This window comes from Pogona vitticeps, chromosome 6 (genome assembly GCF_051106095.1).
Source record: "Pogona vitticeps strain Pit_001003342236 chromosome 6, PviZW2.1, whole genome shotgun sequence".
In the NCBI taxonomy this organism is placed as follows: Eukaryota; Metazoa; Chordata; class Lepidosauria; order Squamata; family Agamidae; genus Pogona; species Pogona vitticeps.
In genome coordinates this window covers 118,707,186-118,730,204 of record NC_135788.1, presented here as the reverse complement: position 1 = coordinate 118,730,204, position 23,019 = coordinate 118,707,186, and the positions used below count along the sequence as shown (strand labels likewise).

General features: G+C 47.5%; 1 protein-coding gene across 3 annotated transcripts in view; it reads right to left on the bottom strand.

The window, feature by feature from the left end:
* CARMIL3 (capping protein regulator and myosin 1 linker 3) overlaps positions 1–15,033 on the bottom strand; it is a 65,602-nt gene extending 50,569 nt beyond the window's left edge. For all 3 annotated transcript variants that reach the window (XM_072977065.2, XM_072977066.2, XM_078378340.1), the window contains exon 1: positions 14,910–15,033. In XM_072977065.2, coding sequence (XP_072833166.2) covers positions 14,910–14,949 — 40 coding nt within the window. In that variant the 5' untranslated portion in view covers positions 14,950–15,033. The remainder of the gene's footprint in view (positions 1–14,909) is intronic.
* Between the last annotated feature and the right edge of the window lie 7,986 nt (positions 15,034–23,019).

Genomic DNA, 23,019 nt, shown 5'->3' with positions numbered 1-23,019 from the left:
TCTTAGGCTGCAAAATCAGAACAGAGTTGCCTGCCCTCCCACACACACATTTCCCCTACATCGAGAAACTCTCGTGCAGCCTTCACTTGATGGACTACAACTCTCATCAGCCCCAGCCCAAACAGCCACTAGGTGAGGGACGATGGGGTTGGTAGTATAAAACACCTGAAAAGTCAAAAGTTCCCTATTTTCTGTCCTGGAAACACCTGCTTTGCCTTGCCGCTCTTCATGCCAAGGCCAGCTCTCTGCCAACGGCTGCACAGCAGGCAGAAATCCAACAGTAAAGCTTCCCCATGAAATCACTTCCGTGCGAGCAAAACTAAGGCTTTATTTATGCTCTCCATTATGAAAATGCTGGTGCCCGGCCTTAGACTACGTTAACCAAAGAGTAACCCAATTAATTTGAATGATTGATTTAATTAGTAAGTAAAAAGGTCTGCCACCAGTACAGCAGTCCAATAATTGGAGAAATGCAGTCAAATCATGAATTCATATATCAATCAAGACAAGAATCTTATGCTCACATCGTTTGAAACAGGTTCTGTTGACACCGATGGGATTTACCTCTAAGTTTTAATAAAAACTGCTCTAAGTCAGTATGAATTTGCATGTGAGTGGAATTATAATTTTCTGCAAAAAGCTGGCCTTCTTTGATGACACATATGTAGGTACCACCTAGAGACAAGAATAGCTTTCCCCTCAGGGCTCCGTAGTCAAAATAATTAACAGTTTCAAATTTTAAAGGAAAAGCCAATTTAAATGATTAGTCCACTATAAAGATGGGGAAGATGCAGGATTGATAGAATAATCTCTTCACACAGTGCAGAATTAAACTGTGGAACTCACTGCCACAAGGTGCAGATATGGCTGCCGCAACTCTGGAGGGCTATATACCCTCTCAAGTATTCATAGCCCTTCTTACGTTCTTTTTTCCAGTGGCTCACACCATTTTATTTCCTTGGAATGAAGTCATTACTGGGAACTCATGACAAAGATCTATTTTTTAATGAATCATGATTTGTTTATTTATCTATATATAGAGGCTGATCATTAACACAAAATCTATGTCTACCTCATTGTGCCAGCCCTGTGTCTCAAGCAGCTTTCCCAGCCGCTTATCCTTCCGACGCGTTGGGCTACAACTCCCATCACCCCCAGACAGCATGGTCAAGAGCCACCCTGTCCAGGACACAATGGGAGTTGTACTGGAGGACATTTGGAGGGCGCCAGGCTTGGGAATGTTGACGTAAAGCTGAGCTAGTAGTCCTTTTTCAGCATCAGCCTCATCTCGGTCTTTAGACCTTCCGAAGCCAAAAGCTAAGATCATGGCCACTGGTCCCATCACCTCCTGGCAAATAGAAGGGGAAGATATGGAGGCAGTGACAGATTTTACCTTCTTGGGCTCCATGATCACTGCGGATGGTGACAGCAGCCACAAAATTAAAAGACATCTGCTTCTTGGGGGGAAAGCGATGACAAACCTTGACAGCATCTTAAAAAGCAGAGACCTCACCTTGCCGACAAAGGTCCGCATAGTCAAAGCTATGGTTTTTCCAGTAGCGATATATGGAAGTGAGAGCTGGACCCTAAAGAAGGCTGACCGCCGAAGAATGGATGTTTTTGGATTGTGGTGGTGGAGGGGACTCTTGAGAGTCCCCTGGAATGCAAGGAGATCAAACCTATCCATTTTGAAGGAAATCAACCCTGAGTGCTCACTGGAAGGACAGACTCTGAAGCTGAGGCTCCAATCCTTTGGCCATCTCATGAGAAGAGAAGACTCCCCGGAAAAGACCCTGATGTTAGGAAAGTGTGAGGGCAAGAGGAGAAAGGGATGACAGAGGACGGGATGGTTGGACAGTGTCATCAAAGCGACCAACACGGCTTTGACCCAACTTCGGGAGGCAGTGGAAGACAGGAGGGCCTGGCGTGCTCTGGTCCATGGGGTCACAAAGAGTTGGACACGACTTAACAACTAAACAACAACAAAAGCCATCACTGTTGTCTAAGGAACCTCTTATGAGTTGTATATTAATTCTTGTTCACCCACAACCAACTTGGAGGCTCTCTCACGAAGCGAAAAAATCAATATTTTAACAATGTCTATACAAAATAATATCTAATTTGTCCTAAGACACCATCCAAAATACTGCATATGTAGTGGGTTTCAACACAAAGTTTCTTGTCTGAGACAAAGACGGCAACCACATCTGGATTTCACAAACAAGACGCCAACTGTCCGTTGACACTGGCGTCAATGCCAGCCGTCGGATCAGGTCCCTCACCACACTGATGGGCAAGAGCCGCTGTGGGGTATATATACACACTTCTGTTCTCCAAGCCAGGAAAATACCCAAAGGGAAGTTCAAGAGGAACAACGAAGACGGGGCTGCTTCTGTGGCCCCCAGATCATGTGCCGTCCGAGGCATCGACTTCATTTTTGCGCAACGGAAGGGCCGGCCCGGACAGCCTTCTGCTCAGAAATGAACCACTGGCTCTGTTGACTTTTGTCCAATTCTTCCACTTGTTCTTTTGGGGAAAAATCCAAGCCTCTGTGGCTAAGCCAGCATCACCTGAGACCGAGCCTCATGCCGTTTCCAACCTGTTTCCGCCCAACTGTGTCTCCTCTTCTGAGGGAGCGAAACAGTCAGGAAGACAAAAAGACAGGAAAAAACCACAGCTAACATCAGTGGCGTAAGACAGATGGGAAATTGGACTGGGAATGAAAATGTTGGCCAAAACCAAGGGAAATGTAAAAGAAATCTGTTTACTACCACAGAGGGAATTGTGCCTCTGAATAGCAAAGGGAGTTTTAAAGCGGGCACCAAACCCACCCACCCCAAGATTCGCTGTGTTTGGGCCCTACTATATATATATATATATTCAAAACTCTTTTGTGCAACGTGTCCCTTATGTCACCCCCAAATTTATAACAGAACATAATCTGCAACAAATGCGTAACACTGTCTTTGAAAATGTGAATTACTTGAAAAGGTCCATTCAGCTGTGCTATGTATTCTCAGTTCTACTGTACAGCATGGAAATGCGGACTTTAAACACACTCTGCTAGAGAAGAAGAAGAAGAAGAAGAAGAAGAAGAAGAAGAAGAAGAAGAAGAAGAAGAAGAAGAAGAAGAAGAAGAAGAAGAAGAAGCAATTTCTGGACCGAGCAGAAGACTAATGATGAAGTACTAAGGAAAATGCATAAAGATCAAGAAATTGCAGAACACATAAAATGCAGAAAGCTCTAATACCTCAATCTTGTAATAACAAGAAACAAAGCAAAGCTTTGCTTAAAGTCCTTTCTGGGTACTTTTCAATTTAAAGATGCAGATTACACATTACTCCTTCCCTCTTGCAAGCTGGGTTCTCATTCTGAATGTGATCTCGGAATGATGGAAGATTGCACCAACGTTAAGCAGGCTACCTGAGGCCAGGATCAAACTCACGTTGTGAGCAGAGTCTTCACTGCAGTACTGCAGTTTAACCACTGTACCAGAAGGCTATTGTTGTTCTTTAATTGTTAAGTGGTGACTCTTCGTGACCCCATGGACCAGAGCACGCCAGGCCCTCCTGTCTTCCACTGCCTGCCAGAGTTGAGTCAAATTCATGTTGGTCGCTTCGATGACCCTGTCCAACCATCTCGTCCTCTGTCGTCCCCTTCTCCTCTTGCCTTCACACTTTCCCAACATCAGGGTCTTTTCCAGGGAGTCTTCTCTTCTCATGAGATGGCCAAAGGATTGGAGCCTCACCTTCAGGATCTGTCCTTCCAGGGAGCACTCAGGGTTGATTTCCTTCAGAACGGATAGTTTTATTCTCCTTGCAGTCCAGGGGACTCTCAAGAGCCTCCTCCAGCACCACCATTCAAAAACATCCATTCTTCGGCAGACAGTTTTCTTTATGGTCCAGCTGTCACTTCCATACATCGCTACTGGAAAAACCATAGCTTGGACGATGCGGACCTTTGTTAGCAAGGTGAGGTTTCTGCTTTTTAAGATGCTATCTAGGTTTGTCATCGCTTTCCTCCCAAGAAACAGGTGTCTTTTAATTTCGTGGCTGCTGTTACCATCAGCAGTGATCATGGAGCCCAAGAAGGTAAAATCTGTCACTGCCTCCATCTCTTCCTCTTCTATTTACCAGGAGGTGATGGGACCAGTGGCCATGATCTTTTTTTTATGTTGAGCTTCAGACCGTTTTTTGCCCTCTCCTCTTTCACCCTCATTAAGAGGTTCTTTAATTGCAAGTGCTCATTCGAGGTAAAATAAATGGGGGAAAATGTTCAAGAAGAAGGACATATTAGGAAACCTAGATAATAGCTTGGATGCAAGCATTTGTCTAAAGCTGCATCCACAGCTAATGATGATATCCAGCCAGCAGTAGAACAGAAAAAAGGAAGAAAACTCAAAGATGCAAGCTTTCAAGAATCTTCATCAGGCAAAGGTTACAAAACGTAAGGGAAGGAGGGGAGGGTGACTTGAAGGTGAGATTCTAGGGTCACCCAGTAGCATACACACAACCGTTCAAGAATCCTGCGCTCCTTTGGCCATCCACCCATCCATCCACAAATAGGCAAACCGAATGGGATTAAGTTTCTAAGCACATGAAGGAGAAAGGGTCACCAAACCCACTTTTTATTTGGGAAGGGGACTTTGCCAGTCTCAGTAATGCAGGATCTTTCTCCTTTCGGCTCACTCTCTAGTCGAGCCTACCTCATCGGGCTGTTGTGAAGATTTAAAAAAAAGCAGGGTGCGCCGGCCACGCTAGCAAAGGTGGATCTTTGCAAGAGCCACTGATGGTGGCCCCATGGAGACTCACGGGAACACCCTGAACATGCCTCATATCTTGAGTTTAATTAGTAACTTGAATTAAACCCACAGAGAATTCCACATGAGATCTCCGGATAAGGCTAGGAAACCAGGTGGATTTGAGTTAAATCAAATGGATTTAAATTTGAAAAATCGGAAATTTTTTTTGACCATTTAAATAAATGATTTTAAAACTTCGATCATGATTTAAATTGATTTTTTTTAAATCATTAATTTTTATCTACCCTGCTAGGGGAAAAAATCCTGCTCTTAAGCCCTTAAGAGAGCCATCAGATAATACTGGAGTTTGATTCACCGTGAAGCCACCTTACACAGCGTGACCTTATTTATTCTGCAGAGCTCAAATCCTAAGACCAGCCCTGCTTGGAGAAAAGGCTGAAAAAAAAATTATAGCAACGGTCTGAGCAGCAGGATTGGAAGTCAGAGGTTTTTTTTTTGGGGGGGGGGGAGGAAACTGAAGCATCCAAGATTGGGGTGCTCTGACCTTCGTTCTCTTGTGCTCAGGGAAAAGCAGAATCTGAGTCTGTTTTTAGATCTCCATGTGTCATCTTTTCCTGTCTGCTTGCTGTGGGTCTCACAAACACACTCATATACAACACACACATCACTATTAGGCAACGAAAACCTCAAGATGGAAGGAAGTTTTGCCAGCCTACCATTTAAGGCTTGAGGCCAAAGGAAAGCTTGCCTCACAGAAACAGACTTGACAGCTCCCTGCAGCCTCAGCTTTTAATGAAAAATAAATATATACATGTATATATACAGTACATACCCAGTGTATTCGCTACCATTTGGGTAGGGTCACCTTTGCAAATTCATGTTGAGCCGGATTAGGAGATTTAAATGGGTGCTTATAGCTCGCGCGCAAGGGTTAAAAGCAGCATTAATGCGCTGGGAGTGCATGCGCCTCTGTGCGCAGGGCTGAGTGAAAATATTAGATTAATTTCTGTCAGGTCTCTTTGCTCGTCTCCATTTTCCAAATGCTCACAGAGCTGGCCTCAATCAAGGTCTGTGTTTTATAGAGGACTGACGGTACCTTTATAAATTATTTCTTCATATTGGTGCACCAAGGAACTCAAAAAGGGCCAAGTGTTTTGCAGGTGTTGGCATTTTAAGTGGTAGCGATGTTTTTTTTAAAAACCTGGCTTCCTTTGAAAGTGATTCAGCAGGAATATTTCCTCACTCCAAACCATGGGTTGGCACGAGGTTATAACATAAACTTCCTTCCTTTTTCTTTTCTGATGGGTAACTTTCCTTTATTCCACCTATGGGTAAAGCCCATGCTGTAACTGTGGTTTACTGTTGCCTCCATTTAATCTCCCCTTTAACTATGGTTTAATTATGGTTAGGGTAAACCCTAGTTGTCTTCAAATCATGGTTGGATGTAGGGCTGCAAACCATGGTTAGCTGATTCACATTAGCCATGGCTAGCTCCATACACAGTGATGAACTAGTATTAGGGTAAACTCAAGTTGCCTTAAACTGTGGTTTGAAGGAGGTTGCCAATCGTGGTTACCTGGTTCTCGTTAACCCTGGCTAGCTTCAAGATGGAACACCACTACACTGAACCCTAGTTACCCTGAAACTATGGTTTGAAGTTGAGTTGCAAACCATGGTTACCTAGTTTGTGTTAATCCTGGTTACCTTCAAGACAGACGCACAACATTAAATAGCCACAGGAAATCATAATGAGGACTCTGGAAAGGGAAATCGGTGTGAGAGCAGGAAGGAAGTGTATCAATTCTTTCGTTATTGTTCATTTCCAAACCAAGGACTAAGTTATTCTGCTTCCAGATGGTACCAGGGCATTTCGGATGAAACATTCTTGATCTCCAAATGTACACACCTGGAAACGCGTCCTACTGAGCCGAAGACAATTTGACCACCGGGGATTATGGCCCATCGTTCCCATGTCCCATATATCTTTCCAGCTGCTGGATACGGGTTCAGAGAAGACCACCCCAGCCCAAGAGGTCAGAGCTATCCTGACTTATAGCTTGAACCTGAGGTTTTCCTGCCCACAACACCTGTGGCACCTGTGAAAACGTGGTCCCAGGGAGCTTAAATGGCAGTATATGACCTGGCATTATATGAGGGATCAGAGCAGTGTTAGCCATTGATGGCAGTGGAGTGAGGTTATCCGCTTGGGGTTTTAGTCGGAACTGTAAAGTTCTTTTAATTTATTTATTTATTTATTTATTTTTGCCTAAGGTGCTGATCCAATGTTGGAAAAACAGCTCACCAGGGTGGTTGGCTCCTGTAAAGTTCATGAGGAAACCCACAGGGGATCCATCGGCACCCCCACCCACATAGGATGCACAAAAAAAGTGCCGCGGAAAAAGAACAATAATGACACAAACCACAATAGCAGATCTCCCTTTCTCTGCCTCAACACACACAAATATTCCTGGATAATCTAGCATATGTGCTATTATCAAGAATTGTACACGCTCCCCACCCAAAAACACTGGACAGATACTTCCTCAATGCACAGGCATCTATATGCTAAATCCTCAAAAGTGGGGGGAATGCAGTGTTTTTCCCCCCACAACAAAGTCTAGATATAGTGAGCATGCTAGAAACACACTGGAATGGAGGGACCTTGTGGAGTGTGGTCATTGCTACACAAATATTGAAAAAAACAATGCAGACAGATACAACCTCGTTGTGGATTACCTTCACTGGATTTCTGGATTGCCCTAAATTTTTCAATATCCTAAATGGCCATGCCTTACAAAGAGCTGACCGTAGAACTGACCAGAGGGGACACAGCCCTGGATTTAATCTTAAGGAGTTACCCACCTCCCGATACAAGACATAAATGCTGCTGAGCTTCCTGTACCATGAAATACAATGTCTATGGAGGTGGGGAATGGCCAAGTCCCATCACAGTCTTCCCTGACACCATAAAAATAAATTTCTTTCTTTCTTTTTAAATGTGAGACAGCTGGAAAGAAGAAAGTGAGGAAATAAATGCTTGCAAATATACAAAAGGCATGAGCATTATTTAAAAGCACAGTAATGACAACCAAAAAATGCAATCAATCAATCAATCAAGAAAGGAAGGAACTTTTTGAAAATTAGGTCCTGTATTTGCTCCAGTGGACAGAAGGTGTAAGCAGAGATGATCTGAGGTTATTCACAGGGGCAATTAATTTAAAAAGGCATTTAAATCACAGCAGATAAACAGAGAACAAGATTGATGAAATGAAGACGCAATAGAAAAGAAATCAAAGGAGAATCAATGGATTTCTAACCCAGTACGACGCGATGGTGAAATAAAAAGTGGAAACCAGAATGAGCTGCATTGAAAATACAGCTCGTAACAAAATTAGCCACCGTTAGCACTTTATAAAACACTATTGCCCCTAAGTCCCAAGAGGATGCCAGCATGGCTAAATAGCCATGTCACAAGATGCTTCTACAGCCCATCAAATAAAATATGTTAAAGTGGCTTTCCATGTTTTCTTCCTTAACTAATGTAGGTAGGTAGGTAGGTAGGTAGGTAGGTAGGTAGGTAGGTAGGTAGGAAGGAAGGAAGGAAGGAAGGAAGGAAGGAAGGAAGGAAGGAAGGAAGGAAGGAAGGAAGGAAGGAAGGAAGGAAGGAAGGAAGGAAGGAAGGAAGGAAGGAAGGAAGGAAAAACATTGGCATCAATATCCTAAAATTCTGTGAATAAGACAGGGAAATTGCTCGAGAAAAAAGTCTTTCCTGAACCAAGGAAGTCAGAAATGAGAAGGCGGCCCATTTTAAAAGAAGTTCTTGTTCTAGCGCACATAATGTGAAAGACCAACATTTATAGAAAAGCACATTTAAGTTGACGATCAAGCTAGCAACCAAAGGACTGGGGCTGTACTTCACTCCAATTTTCTAGCGCAACCAGCAGTTTAAAAAATTATTTCAGCACGCCAAAACTGGAAGTGTTAGACAACAAGCGGCTTAAGTTGGGCGGTAAACGAATCGGCGTCTGTCTCTGCCGGAAGAGAAGATGTAGATATAACGCCCGAATTTCTTTTCAGTACGCCAGTCTGAGGCATAGAGTCAAATAAAGAAGACAAAGAGGTGACGCTTGAAGGTTCCTTGGCGTGTCACGTTAAAAACGGACACGTGAGTCGCACGGGCGACAAAAACGAGGACAGCAGGACTGGAAAGCCGCCAAACCCGCACGAAGTCCAGCTATCTATATTCTGAGTGAACTGATGGAATGTGTTCAGGGTCTCTGCCATGAAATAGCCTGTCAGATTAATCTTTACAAGTTCTCCGAGAGGGTCCACCAACGTGTGGACAGAGCCAACGCGATCGAGCTTTGCAGATCGGGCCGTTTCAAAAACGCTTGGGGCCTGAATCCACTTCCGAAGTTTCCTGGGCGAATTTTGCAATTATGAATTGGCCGGCCCTACTGTTAGGTGTCGTGATGGAGCTGCTACAGCCACCTGGTTTGGAGCGTTGAGAAAGAGCTATTGCTTTGAGAAATAGCTATTGCCATTTTATCTCAGCTTGTTGTGAGTCCGCTCTTACTCTCAGGGAAAAGGAAGAAGCACCTGAGGAATTTTCTGCCAACATAATTTTGGATGGCGTGCAAACTGGAGGGCAGAAAAACGCAATTGCTGCTAATCCCCAATCCCAAAATAGCTCAGGTCTACCTCAAGCCATGGGACGATTAAAAAGAAAAATAGGGTATCTGATTTAAAAAAAATAAGGTATCTGATGGACGGATCACTTGTTAAAAACCCTGAAGCAAAGAGGGAAAGGAAGTCTGTCGCTTTATGAGTTTTTTGGAATTGAGAGTTAGGACGGAGAAAGGCGATCGCTAGTTTTGCTCACTGCACCTAGTTAATGTAGTAAAAGCAAAAGTGGACTATGTTTTTAAAAAAGGGAAATGGGTTCATTGTAAATGTAAAGCCCAGTGACCCATCTACATGAAGGTTGTGAGCTGGTAGTCAGCATCAACAATAATGATTTTTAAAAAATAAAATTGATTTACATTTTTAAAAATGATTTTTTTTAAAAAAAATTAAATCACATTTTTAAAATTTGTGATTTAAACCCATTTAAGTCAATTTGATTTAAATCGAATCCACCCTGCCATTTTGTTTTTCCTTCTGTCTGGGGAGAGACACCAGGAGGCCACGTGCGGGCAGGTTTGCTACAAAGACTAATGAGCAGGTTGCAACCTTCCAGAATTTTTTAATCTGCCTCCAAATTTTGAGCCTGAGATGAAAGCCTGAGAACCAACAATGTGGCAGTGAACAGGGTGATAAATTAGCATTTAGAAGACCTGGATTCGAATCCTGGTGCAGGCATGGAATCTCCCTGCGAGAGTAGAAATCGTAAAACATTTCTCAAATACCTCCCAGACCTTGAAAATCCCGTGAGGGTACCATACATCTGGAGAGACATGATGCCACGCAACATACACACCGGTCCAAGGCCTGGTGCCTCCACCGTAGCCACAGCTCCGATGCTTGGTGAAAAATCAAGAAAAGGAGCTTGGGAGTACAACAGAAAGTTAAATAAAAATTGCCACCCCTGCAGAGGCAGGAAAACTTGTTATTTCATTTTTGGACTACAATTCCTATGATCCCCTGGCCAGCCATGCTGGGTGTGGGAGTTGTAGTCCGAAGAGGATGGAGAAGAGGGCAATCAACATGCAGGGTGGTTGCATGAAAGACAGAAACGGTTTATTTTCCGTTCCTTATTCCCTAGGTGTGGACATGAACATTGGAGCATTGAATCTTTACAGGGGCTTCTCCAACCAACTTCACCTCCAAAAGGCAAAAATTAAAAAGGGGCAAAGAGGGAGTATCAAAGGCCTCTCTCAATGTTCCAGAGGGTTGCATGAAAAGGGATACGTCCGTAGCATGGCGCAAAGGTGTGCCTGTTCCACTCAGCCACGTGGCCTTCTGGCAGGAAAAGGCCACGTTTGTGGCAAGCACGTGCTCACCCACCTTGGTGGCTGGTTTATGGAAGGAGTGGTTCTGGAGCCTAGAGAGGGCACTCTGTACATGCTCAAAAGGCCTATTCCCCCTTGATGGTAGGGCACAAAAATCTGCCGATAGGGGCTCAGTCAACGGTGCACCCCCGAGCATGGGTACCCTCATAAATCAGGAAACGGTGTAATCTGTGTCACGCTCCACACGCAGAAGATGCAAAGGCACTGTTACATCTCTCCCCTCAGGGCTCTCTCTGTCTGTCTTTTACACACTCAAACCCTGGCAAATAGTAAATAAAAAGACTGGGTCTAATGGTTATAGGGTTAGATTGGGCTCACATCTCTACACGGCTAGGAAGCTCACCAGAGGACCTTGACTATCAGCTATTCTTGGCCCTGCAGGCCATAAAGTTATCTACTCCCTGCTAACTCGCTAGCCGTCCCTACATCTTGTGGCAATGAGTTCCATCCCTGCAAAAAGGGGAGCTGTTCATACCTCACTTCCTTTTGTCTGTACAAAATCATAGGACCTTGGAATAATATTGTAGAATTAGCCAAGGAGGCTATCTGTTGGTGAACTGCTCTTGCCTTTAGTACATTCTTTTCTAACATTTAGTCTCTTTTCTTGCAATTCGAACCCACTGCTTTGGGTCCAGCAGGGGGTTCCGGGAGTTGCAATCCAAAACAGTCGACCCTTTCCAAGGTCTTGCTTTGGTGGGTGGGCGTTTAAGGGGCAGAGAGAGAGAGAGAGAGAGGCGCATACCCTCTTCTCTGACTTTAGCAGGAGTCTCTAGTGCCGGATGAGAGCGCTTGTGTTCAAAGGTCTCGGGTTCAATCCCAGTTCAAAGGATCAACAAAGACTGCAGCCAAGAAACTAGAAGAAAAGGCGGAGACTCGGAAGGGCAGCCGTGAAGGAATTAGAAAAGATCATCAAGTGTAAAGGATCTGTCACTGGAGACCAAGACCAAGATCATCCACACACTTGTCTTTCCGATTACCACGTACGGGTGTGAAAGCTGGATAGGAAGGAAAGCGGACAGGGAGGGAAAAATTGATTTGTTTGGAATGTGGTTATAGAGGAGAGCTTTGTGGATCCACTGGCCTTCCAGAAAGCTGAACAAGGGGGTCCTAGATCAAATCATGCCTGAACTCTCTCTGGAGGCAAAAACGTCCTCCTTTGGGCACCTCATGAGAAGGCAGGATTCTCTGGAGAAGACCGTCATGCTGGGAAACGGTGGAAGGCAGCAGGAAAGGAGGAAGACCCAATACGAGACGGAGGGACTCCCTCAAGGAAGCCCCAGGCTTGAGTTTGCAAGAGGTGAACACGGAGTCTTGAGGACGGGGCATTTTGGAGACTGGTAAATTCCAATTTAAACAGGTAGATATAAGGAAGGGTGAGAAGACAGGTGAAGCCCAGCCATTCCTGAAATGACCTTCCTTCCCATGTTAGACCACAACACCCATCATCCTCCATGGCCCTGAGGAGTTATTCCACCTTTAACCTCATTTAGCACACTCCGTCTCGAAGCAAGGAATACAGATCGTGTATCAACGTCTAGCCAATGTCTTCTTGAAAACCTCTCAGCCCAGTGCACGAAAAACCCAAGTCGGACAGCTGTGTGGTTTTGGGGGGACGATGGGAGCTGTAGTCGGGAAGTGGGGAGGGTTGGCTTTAACTTTGGGTGTGTCAAATTCATCCTGCTGTTGTTGAGTTTGATTGATATCCTCCACCCCCAGGTTCTTTTTCTCTCCCACCCCACCCCACCCATGGGGGCCAATGGGGGGGCGAGAGGCCTGCTGATCTCGGCATGTCAAAAAAATCGCTGGTGTGTGCTGATCTCTGTCTCTCTGTCTCCATCACCTTGGGAGATATTTTGTGTGTGTGTGTTTGTGTGTGTGTTTGTGTGGTTTTCTCCTGAAAAAGCATATTGCAAAACACACACATGCACATACAGAGAGGTAGAGGCCGGATCCTTCGTGTCTCAAAACCTCATTTGCTTCCTCCTTATTCTCCTCTCTGGAAATTTTTTTTTAAAAGAGAAGAGAGAAAACCCGCCCAGGCACCCTTTGATTGGAGATGAAATAAGAAGAAGGAGAGCGTAGGGTGACAACAGGAAGCGGAGAGCAGGGGTGAGGTGCAGGGGGAATCGACATCTCTCTCTCTCTCTCTCTCTCTCTCTCTCTCTCTCTCTCTCTCTCTCACACACACACACACACACACACACACACACACACACACACACACACACACACACAGATATGTCTACAGCCCCAGGAGACAACCCATGAAACCGGCAAAGAAGTTGCACCCATCCTCTCCCCTCTCTCTATGTGTGTGTGTGTGTGTGTGTGTGTGTGTGTTTATCTCTCTCTCTCTCTCTCTCTCTCTCTCTCTCTGTGCGTGTGTGTGTGTGTGTGTAGTGGAGTTCTCGAGCAGGCAAATCAACAAGGTTCGTAGGCTTTACGGCTCCTTGGACCAGCCAACTCCCCCCCCCCAGAGACCTTTTATTTATTTTTTTATTTATTTATTGCATTTATACCCCGCCTATCTAGTCATTTCGACCAATCTAGGCGGCTTACAACATTTTGCCCCCTCCGCCTCCCCACGGCCAGGAAAAGGGACTGTGGGGTTCTCCTGGCCCTCCCTACCTCCCTCAGCTGTCTCTCCTGGACCAATCCTGGCAACCTCCCCCCCCTCAAGGGAAGCCCCCCCCCACTCTTGCCTAAAAGACCCACGAAGGGATCAAGGCTTGCAGATGGAAAGGGTGGGGAGGGGGGGAGAGAGGAGGGGAGAGAAAGCATGTGGAGGGTTAAGGACCATGGACAGGGATGGAGGGAAGGCATCAGGACCGAATTCCCCCAAAGGGCTGAGAGGTTGTGTGTCTGGGGGGTGCGTTGTTAGGGGACTGGCAAGGTGGGAGATGGGAGAGGCAGGGGGAAAATATTGATGAGAGTGGGAACCTACTTTTCCCAGGAATTAAGGAGAAGACGTGGGGGGGGGGGAAAGAGAGACCTATGCAAGGATATGAAAAAAAGGTGGGGGATCCAGGAGTCGGGGGGGGATGTGCATGCCAGGAAAGCAGGCTAGACGCTACTCCCCATGGTTCTTAGGGGATGAGATGGGTGTAAGGGGGGGGGGAAAGTCTTTCGTAAGGCTTTGCTGTTGCCGCGATGGTGCCACTGGGTGGGGGGAAAACAGGTACCCAGGTGGAGATGGAGGGATGAGAACCAGAGGCAGACCCACACCTTGAGAAGGGGGGGGACTGGGAAGCAGTTGGGGGGAGCAAAGTGGGATCTCCTGGTTCAGGGAGTGGGGGGGATCCTGGGGAGAGATAAGAGGATGATGATCCTAATCATTGAGTAGGAGATGGGGGGGGTCCAATCTAGGTGGTGGGGGAAGAAGGAGGGAGGGAGGGAAGTTTGCTCCCCCAGGGGAGGGAGATGGGGAGTTTCCTGGAGGGGAGGGTCAGGGTTAGGGGGCTGGCAGCTAGCAACCCTAGAACAGGGCTTGGGCAGGAGAATTGGGGGGGGGTCTCACCTAGAGACTACTCCCTGGATCACGAATGGGGGTGGGGTGGGGGGGTGCTGAAACCAGGTGCGACCCTGAGAAATGGAAACCACCCCCCCCCGGGCTGGAGGATTTGAGGGTACCTGCGGGAGAGACCATTCCCCGGTGGGGAGGGAGAGGATGCGGGTCTGGGGGTGGGGGCGGCGAGACCACCCCACTGGGGAGGTGGGGGGGGAGAAGAGAGATCTCCTGGGGAGGGGCAGACAGGGCTCGATCCGGGGGAGGGGAGGTAAACAGCCTCCGGGCCCGAGTCTCGAGCTGGGAAAGGGGAGAAAAGCAGAGATGGGGAGGGGGGGTCTTTAAAAAAAGAGGGGGGGAGAGAAGAGGAAGGCTTCCACGCCTCTCTCTGGGCAGAGATCAAAGGGGATCCATCATCTCCTAGGGGCGGGCGGAGGGACCGGCAGACAGGGACGTGGCTGGGCAAGAAGGACCAGAGGATGCTGCCATTGGGAAGCGGGGCTCGGGGGATGGAGAGCCAGGAGGAGAGAGGAGCCTTCCCTGGGGATTCCCCCCCCCCATTTCCCCTTGCCCCCTTCCTTCTTGATCACACACACACACATACACACACACACCCCAGCCGGGGGCTTACCTTGGAGCTCCCGGGCGACCTCCCCCCCGGCCTGGGCCATCGCAGCTGCGGCAGGAGCCGGCACATGCCCGGCTGGGGCGGCGGTGGCAGCAACCGAGGCTGCGCAGCCTCTTCCTCCTCCTCCTCCTCCTCTTCCTCCTCCCTCCTCGCCCCCCCCCCCGCCCAGCGCCGCCACCCTCCCTCCCTCCTTTCTCTCACCCGCTGGGCAACAGCTGGGCGGACTCCAGACAGCTTCCCGCCCCCTTTCTTCTTCCTCCCCCCCCCCGGACGCCTGGGTCCCTCCGCGCCCTCCCACCCCTGCCTTCCTAAGGGAGGGAGATCTGAAAGGACACCCCCCCTCCCCACTCCTCAGCCTTGGTGTGGCTTCCTTCCTGGGTGGCGAGCAGAAATCCCCCCCCCAAAAACGGGGTATACACACACGCGCGCGCGCACACACACACTTTCCTCCCCACCTGCGCCAGGAGAGGCTGAAGTTTTAGAACTGTAGGCTCCTCGGGGCAGCGGCTCTGCAGGTCTCTGGCTTTGATCTCCCTGGGCGTGGATGCTGGAAGGAAGGAGGGTCTAACCTGGTGGTGGCTTTTGGGTCCCCAAAAAGGGCTTCTCGCGGTATTCCATGGTTTTGATCGTCTGGGGCCGGCCCTAAAGTCGGGCAGAAGGGGGTAGCTGCCTCAAGCCACAGATCGGGGTTTTCATGAAAAAACAGTCAATTGTTCATTATTTTAATTGGTTGTTTAATTGGGGTGGTTTGCAGGATTTCTGTGTCATAGGCAAAATGAAGTCTTCGCTCTTGTGGGCAGGGGTTCCAACGGCTCCCCTGCTTCATGCGCCAATATGACATACACCCCACCCCCAATCACTTCTGGAAGACACCCCTGTGCAGCCCCAAACCCTCCTGAGTTTTTACACCAGTGTAAAGCAGCGGATTTTTAAAAATCCCATTGTCAAATCGGCTCTGAAAAGGAGCATTTACACGGGGACTCTGCCTAAGGGGTCGGTGCATTATAAAAACTGTCCCCAAAAAAGAAGAGTCGGGATGCTGAAAAGAGGGGGCTCTTTCTGAAAGGTGACTTTCCCAGCTGATTTTTTAAAAAGCACTCTGCACATGTTCAGAGGCCCCCTTGCGACTTGCTCCCTTTTTACGGAGACAGCAAGGCCTCAGAAAAAGGAAAGCGGGTGAATTTAAAGAGACTCGGGGGGGGGCACTACCAGATGAACAATATTTGCAAGGTATCTGGGGTCCACATTCCCTCATTTTGCCCCTTGCTGATGGGACTACAACTTCCACCGTCCCCAGCTGGGAATTGTAGCCCAAGGAGGCAGCTGCAGGGTACCAGGTTGGCTAAGGCTGCTTTTGATTTCCATCATCCTTCCTCTTTGATGGGTGTCTCTTCTCTCTTCTCCCCCCCCCAAAAAAAAACCTGTCTTGTTGCTTTTCCGTCAGATTTCTTTCTATCCTTCCTCTCCGCTACCTTTCAAAGCCGCTTCCTATTAAACTCTAAATGGTGCTCCAGATCTAAGAGAAAGCCTCCGGCATGGATCGATGCAACCACATGCTTGGGGAGGGGGGGGCAGCTAAGAAGTGGTGGCCCACCCCATCAGCTGTATGTGCGTGCTGTTCGTTCTGTTTTATTGTATGTTTTCCCTCCTCCCCCTGGCCATAAGGACAGATTTATCTTGGGAAAGGAGACAGAAAGAGAAAGAAATTCATTTCAGACCAAGCAAGTGATATCTATGTTCGCAAATAAATAAATAAATAAATAAATAAATAAATAAATAAATAAATAAATAAATAAATAAATAAATAAATAAATAAATAACCTCAATGTCCCAGAACAGAGGTTATGGGTTCTGTTGTCGTACAGATAGGAAGTTTTTCCCCCCTGATATTCAGCCTCAATCTGGCTTCCTGTCACTTGAATCCATGATGGACGTATCCTGCCATCTGAGATGATCAAGAACAGATCCTGCCCCTCTTTGGGAGGACTGCCTTTGAAAGTGCTTTCATGGAAGCAGCAGCATGCCCAAGAGTTCTGTGGATCTCGGAGACTTACACCTTGCATTGAAAATAGAAACACACTCTCGTCTCCTAAGCAATGCATCTGCTCGCTGATCCATGGCTTCTTGCAGGTCGGATCTTGCCACGTTCCTCGTTCAGTTGCACAAATTATCTCCCCTACTTTTCACCTGATCTTTAGGAATGACGGAGATCTGTGTAGAGTGAATTGCACACAGGCAGCATCTGTCTTAGGCCCTGATTCTCCTGCACCCATCTAGGCTGGCTGTCATGTAGTTAGGGAGTAGCAGAGAGTATAAATAGCTTCCTCTTGAGTATTTCTTGAGCAACATGAGTTTCCTGAGGTCTAGCAGGTCATTTTGTCTCTCTCTCTCTGTGCGCGCACGCCTGAGTATGTGCTTTTTCCTCAGTCCTGCCTCCTGGTTTGCCTTTGTTTATTTATTTATTTAAAATATTTTTTACCTTATCCTCCTTGTTAAACCCTCCCCTCACAATACTAAAAGCTAAAGAAGGGTAAATTGTTCCATCATTTAAACCTAATTAAACAAACAATCTCTCTCTATCTCTATCTTTCTCTGTTGACGGACAGATGGATAAATCGATAGATCATGTTAGGTCAAAGCATGACAAAAACGGATTTAAAAACAACAAAAACCCCAAACCGTCCAATTTTTAAAAGCTCTCTCTCTCTCTTAGAAAGCTGGTCACTCAGGGAAAGCCTGCCTGAAGAGAAAGGTGTTTTGCCTGCTTGCGGGAGGAGAGCAAAGATGGGGCCAGGCTGGCCTCCAGTGGGAGGGAGTTCCAGAGTCTGGGAGCAGCCACAGAAAAGAACTGCTCCTGTATCCCCACCGAGAGCACCCTTGAGGGTTGGCTTGGGGCTCAGTTCTGCTCCCTGGTGTGCCCTTTGCTCCTTAACTCCTCCTTTCCCTTTCGTCCCAGACTCCTGGCTTCTTCTTAATCCTACCCCTGTCTGCCATTTTGTCATGACTTGATCCTCCATCTTGGATTTACTTTCATTCCCCACACAGGGCTTTTTCCTCCCTCCTCCCTCCTCCCTCCTGGTAGGTCTCTTCAGCCCTGACTTTGGCTCGTCCCCTGATTTGCCGGTCTCCTGATTAGCCTTTTCTCCTTAACTCCTGCTTCCTTTCTCCTGGTTCGCACCCCTTGGCTGCCACACAACATTTCCACCTGGCACCGGGCTCCCTCTCTCTCTCTCAGTGCCATCGTTTGTGTGTCGACATGGCTTTTCGGACGGAGAGATGTACAGAAAGCAGCTCCCGGACATTAGGAAAAACGGCGAACGAGTTGACAGGGGGATCCGAATTCACAAGATTTGAGAAGAACCGACTGCTCAACGGCTCTGTGTGTGTGTGTGTGTGTGTGTGTGTGTGTGTGTGTGTGTGTGTGTGTGTGTGTGTGTGTGTGTGTGTGTGTGTGTGTGTGTGTGTGTGTGTGTGAATAAGTGAGTGTGTGAGAGAGCTGGGGTAATCCTACCTCTCTGAGGCTCCTTCACATCAGGTTAATTTAAGACCTCTCAGTGCTTAATTTTTGTTGTTTAGTTGTTTAGTCATGTCCGACTCTTTGTGACCCCATGGAGCAAAGCACGCCAGGCCCTCCTGTCTTCCACTGCCTCCTGGAGTTGTGTCAAATTCATGTTGGTTGCTTCACAGACACTGTCCAGCCATCTCATCCTTTGTCGTCCCCTTCTCCTCTTGCCTTCACTCTTTCCCAACATCAGGGTCTTTTCCAGGGAGTCTTCTTTTCTCATGAGATGGCCAAAATATTGGAGCCTCAGCTTCAGGATTTGTCCTTCCAGGGAGCACTCAGGGTTGATTTCCTTCAGAACGGATAGGTTTGTTCTCCTTGCAGTCCAGGGAACTCTCAAATGTCTCCTCCAGCACCACAATCCAAAAGCATCCATTCTTCAGCGGTCAGCCTTCTTTAGTGTCCAGTTCTCACATTCACACATAGCAGCCCAAAATCGCCTTCACCCTTGATCCCAGGAGGAGACCGCCAGCAACAGCTTGGTCGGATGTGCCGACCTTCCCGTTTCCGAGGGGACAACATGGCTCGAGCAGGGACTCACAAAGAAGCACAACACCCAACCTCCTTAGTTACCGTTTCAGTCTCGCCTGGTTCAGAACTAACTTCTCATTGCCTCCATGGAGTTGCAAGTGACTCGCATTGTGTGGCCTCGTCCGCTAGAAGGCAGCCGTGTCCCCTCTTTTTTTCCTCTCATCCACCCTGGTTCTTAAAGTTTGCTTCCTGTTTATGCTTCCCACCAACCTGAGACTCTGTGATGCATTGCAAAACCGGGACTTAGAAAAGTTCCATTTTTTTTTGAACAACATCTCCCGGAATCCATGCCAGAAGGCAGTTTCCCCCATGCTGTGGCACTGCAGAACATCTCCCTCTAGTCAGGGGTATGCTGGCCAGCTAGAGGATGATGGGCCCAGAGTTTGAACTGCCCTATAGCTGAGTGGTTTGCCAGAGGTTGGGAGTTCGATTTCCCCCCCCTCTTTGACAGGGGCTGGACTCCATGATCCATAGGTCCCTTCCAGCTCTGCCCCATTCTAAGATGATGATGATGCTTACTTTTCTGTTCTGTGCGGTTTTGCAAGGAAGAACAAGGCCGGGGTGGAAGAGGAGTTGTCGGGAGCCCTTGGGGAAAGGGTGCAAAAGGAGACTCAGGACCAGTCAGGGCTGGATTTGTGCAAGGTTCTCGTTTAAGCAATAATTGATCCGTGACTTGCAGGCGCTCCTGGGTCCAGGGCAGAGTCCAGAGGAGGAGGCGGGACTCTGGAGGAGGATGGTCCAAGGCTGATGAGTTCCCTGGTCAGGATCAGGCCGAGACTGGTTGGGGGCCGGAGTTCAGTGGCATAGGGTCTGTTCAGTATGCCAGAGTTCCTCACTTTAATGACATCTGGGGTCGATGAATGGAGACCTGAATTGTAGAATTACGTCAGGATATGGTGGGAGCAGATTGATACCACTTTAAGGGGTCTGATTCCCTCCTTAAGAATCTTAGGCTTCGTAATTCAAGAGGGCGCCGAAAATTCTCCGCTGTCCTTTAGGGGAGGAAACTAGACCTCTCTAGCAGGCAATTTGAAGCACCTCGCCAGACTACAAATCCCAGGAGTTCTGTAAGAGGAGGACATGGTTGTTAAAGTGGTCTTCATCTGCTGCAACTGTGTACAATAAGTACACTCCAGGGATTCCATTTTTGCCCTCTCAGAAGTGATACAAACACCATCTCGGTGTTCCCTTCTTGTGCCGCACCTTCAATCTATGTGTGTTCCTTTTCAGTTGCTGCTCCTAAGCCTGCGGAACCCGCTTCCACTGGAATTTAGGCTGGCCTCCTCCCTGTTGTTCTTCCACCAGCAGACAAAGACGTTACCTCTGGCCAGACTTAGCAGCTGAAGATATTGCGAAAAAGGGACTTCTTTTTGCAATGTTTGAAGAAATCAGAACCACAAGCAGAGTGGTCTGTTCTGCAGGTACTTCCTCTTTCCCCACTACTTCTGCAAGGGAGAACCCACACATCCCTTATGCAAGTGGAAAGCCCTCTGCTGTAATGGGACAGTGTCTGGATACCAATGGGGTAAACATGAGGCACGCATTCCATGGAGCCAGTGCATGCCAGAGTTACCAAGAGGAATCTGTCTAACGTGTTTAGTGGCACATGAATGTCCAATTTTCTCTTGAATGGTTCCAGAGCAGGAGTGCTCACCACCACCCAGCGTCATTGCTTCCATTGTCATCCTGCTCTAAAAGTTAAGAAGTTTTTCCTGATATTCAGCTCTAATCTGGCTTCCTGTCGCTTGAGCCCACGGTTGCGTGTCCTGCATTCTGGGATGATGGAGAACCGATCCTGCCCCTCCTCGGTAGGACAGCCTTTCAAGTACAGTGGTGCCTTGCTAGACAATGATAATCCGTTCCACTGAAATCACTGTTTAGCGAAATCATTGTCTAGCAAAAAGCATTTCCCTATTGGAATGCATTGAAACCTATTTAATGCGTTCCAATGGGGAAGAATTGTCATTGTCTAGTGAAGATCGGCCATAGGAAAGCCGCTTTGCGAACTGCTGATCAGCTGTTTAAATAGCTGTCTTGCGAAGCTTAGGTCCCGAAAATACCTGTTTTGCAAATGCGGAGGGAGCTGTCAAAATCGTCTAACGAAAATCGGTTTCCGAGGCAGGGACCAAACATTGTCCAGCGAAATTCCCCCATAAGAATCACTGTTTTGCGAATCGCTATAGCGATCGCAAAAAGTCAATGTCTAGCCAAAGAACTGTCATGCGGGGTAACTGTCTAGCGCGGCTCCACTGTATTAGAAAAGTGCTATCCGATCTCCCCTCAGTCTTCTTTTCTTAGGGCTAAACGTGTCTCGCTTGGCCAAGGGAACTCACTGGGGGAGGAGAAATGGAGAAAAAAAGCCCTTAAATATCTCACTTACCTCAAAAGCCGTATTAGGGTCAGTGTCGGTCAGTTCCGACTCGACAGCACAGAACACATGCCCAAGAGATTATATATGTCAATTATGCAAGAAGATATGTGGGGTTATAGGGTGGGGGCTGGCTTCCCCATAAGGAGCAGCCATAAAACAGGATGGAGACCTGCCTTCAAGAAGATATAAAATGGGATGAGATAAAGGGGATTGGACCTTTTTATGGACCCACCAGTTTATGTCAAGCAGCACAAATCGCTAAGGAGAATTACGACTGCATAAGAAGCTAGGCCTGTATTTCTGGTTAAACTCATTTCTTGGTCAGTGTCAAAAAATGTAGGGGACAACTTCTTAGCTAGTGATTAATGCAACTGGATTTACACAAGAGCGTGCATATTAAGGAGCAGAATCTCATCCCCTCTACATGTGTATAAAAACACAGATGTTGAAGGCTGCATAACAAGGTGACTCCCCGTACACAGAAGGGCTGAAATTCTGTGGCTTAACAGAAGACGTTGCAACTAAAAACAGTAGGAATGTTGTGAGTTAAACTCCTCTGTGATTTCCCTTGATTCATTGGGTCTACTCTAGTTGTGGCTTACTAGGCTGAGTAACGGGATTTTAGCCAAAGATGATAGATAGATAGATATTCCAGGGCTGTTTGAAGAGACTCAGTAACACGTCTCCTCAAAATGGGGAACAGTTTGAAACCTCGAAATCCTACAGAGGGGTGGAGGGAATCCTACGTGTGTGTGTGTCGTCCACCTCCCCAAACCATCTTGGTGTTCTTGTCTCCTCCCAACCCCTTTGCACTTAAAATCTGGGGGAAAGTGGTGAATTCCCAGATCCAAAAACCTTCTAGAATGGCGAAGCGCCTTTAAGTTCTAGGGCCTCCCTGCACCTTCTAAAGGTTTAAGCCTCAAAAAAAGTGTGTTTTTAATAGGGACTTGGGACTTGATACCAAAGAGGCAGACTTGGGATTTGGGAGACAAGTCTCAGACTCGGACGCCGAGGCTTGTCAACATCCCTGCCTCAGCCTGCGGGAGAACGAAGGTGTTTCGGGGACTCCATTTTTTGGGAGACAGTGGGGGCTGCTAGCATTGAATTGGGGAGGGACTTGTTTTTTCAAAGAAGGGCTAGGGTGGAGGATTTTTCCGACAGCCTGTGGCACCATGTTTCCGCCGTCATTTCTCCGTGTCTTATTTTTGAGCCGAACACCGACGTCTGTTCGACGGAATCTTTTGCGGGGGATCGTTCTCCCCATCTCCCACACCCCTTTTTCTTTTCCCTTCAAGCGCGGCTGAATTTTCTCTTCCCCTCTGACAAACGACCCTTCCCCTCAAGGGGGGGGGGAACCCAGTCGCATTTGTATCTTCTAAATCCTGTAAGGACGTAAAACATTCAATTTCTTTCCCTATTTTGGGATATGGCCGTGGCTCCCAAGCTCAGATCCCCAAAGGTCCTTGGACGACACCTCCCAGAAACCCTGGTCAGCGCAGCTAGTGGTGAAGGCTGCTGGGAATCGTAGTTCGAGAAGACCTGGGGAACCCAATAAGACAGGGCATGTCCATCCTCTTCCCTTGCTGTTAGAAAAGGGCACAGAGCTGGCTTGGAAGTTTGTCACAGGCCAGAAAGTCGCTCTTCCGATT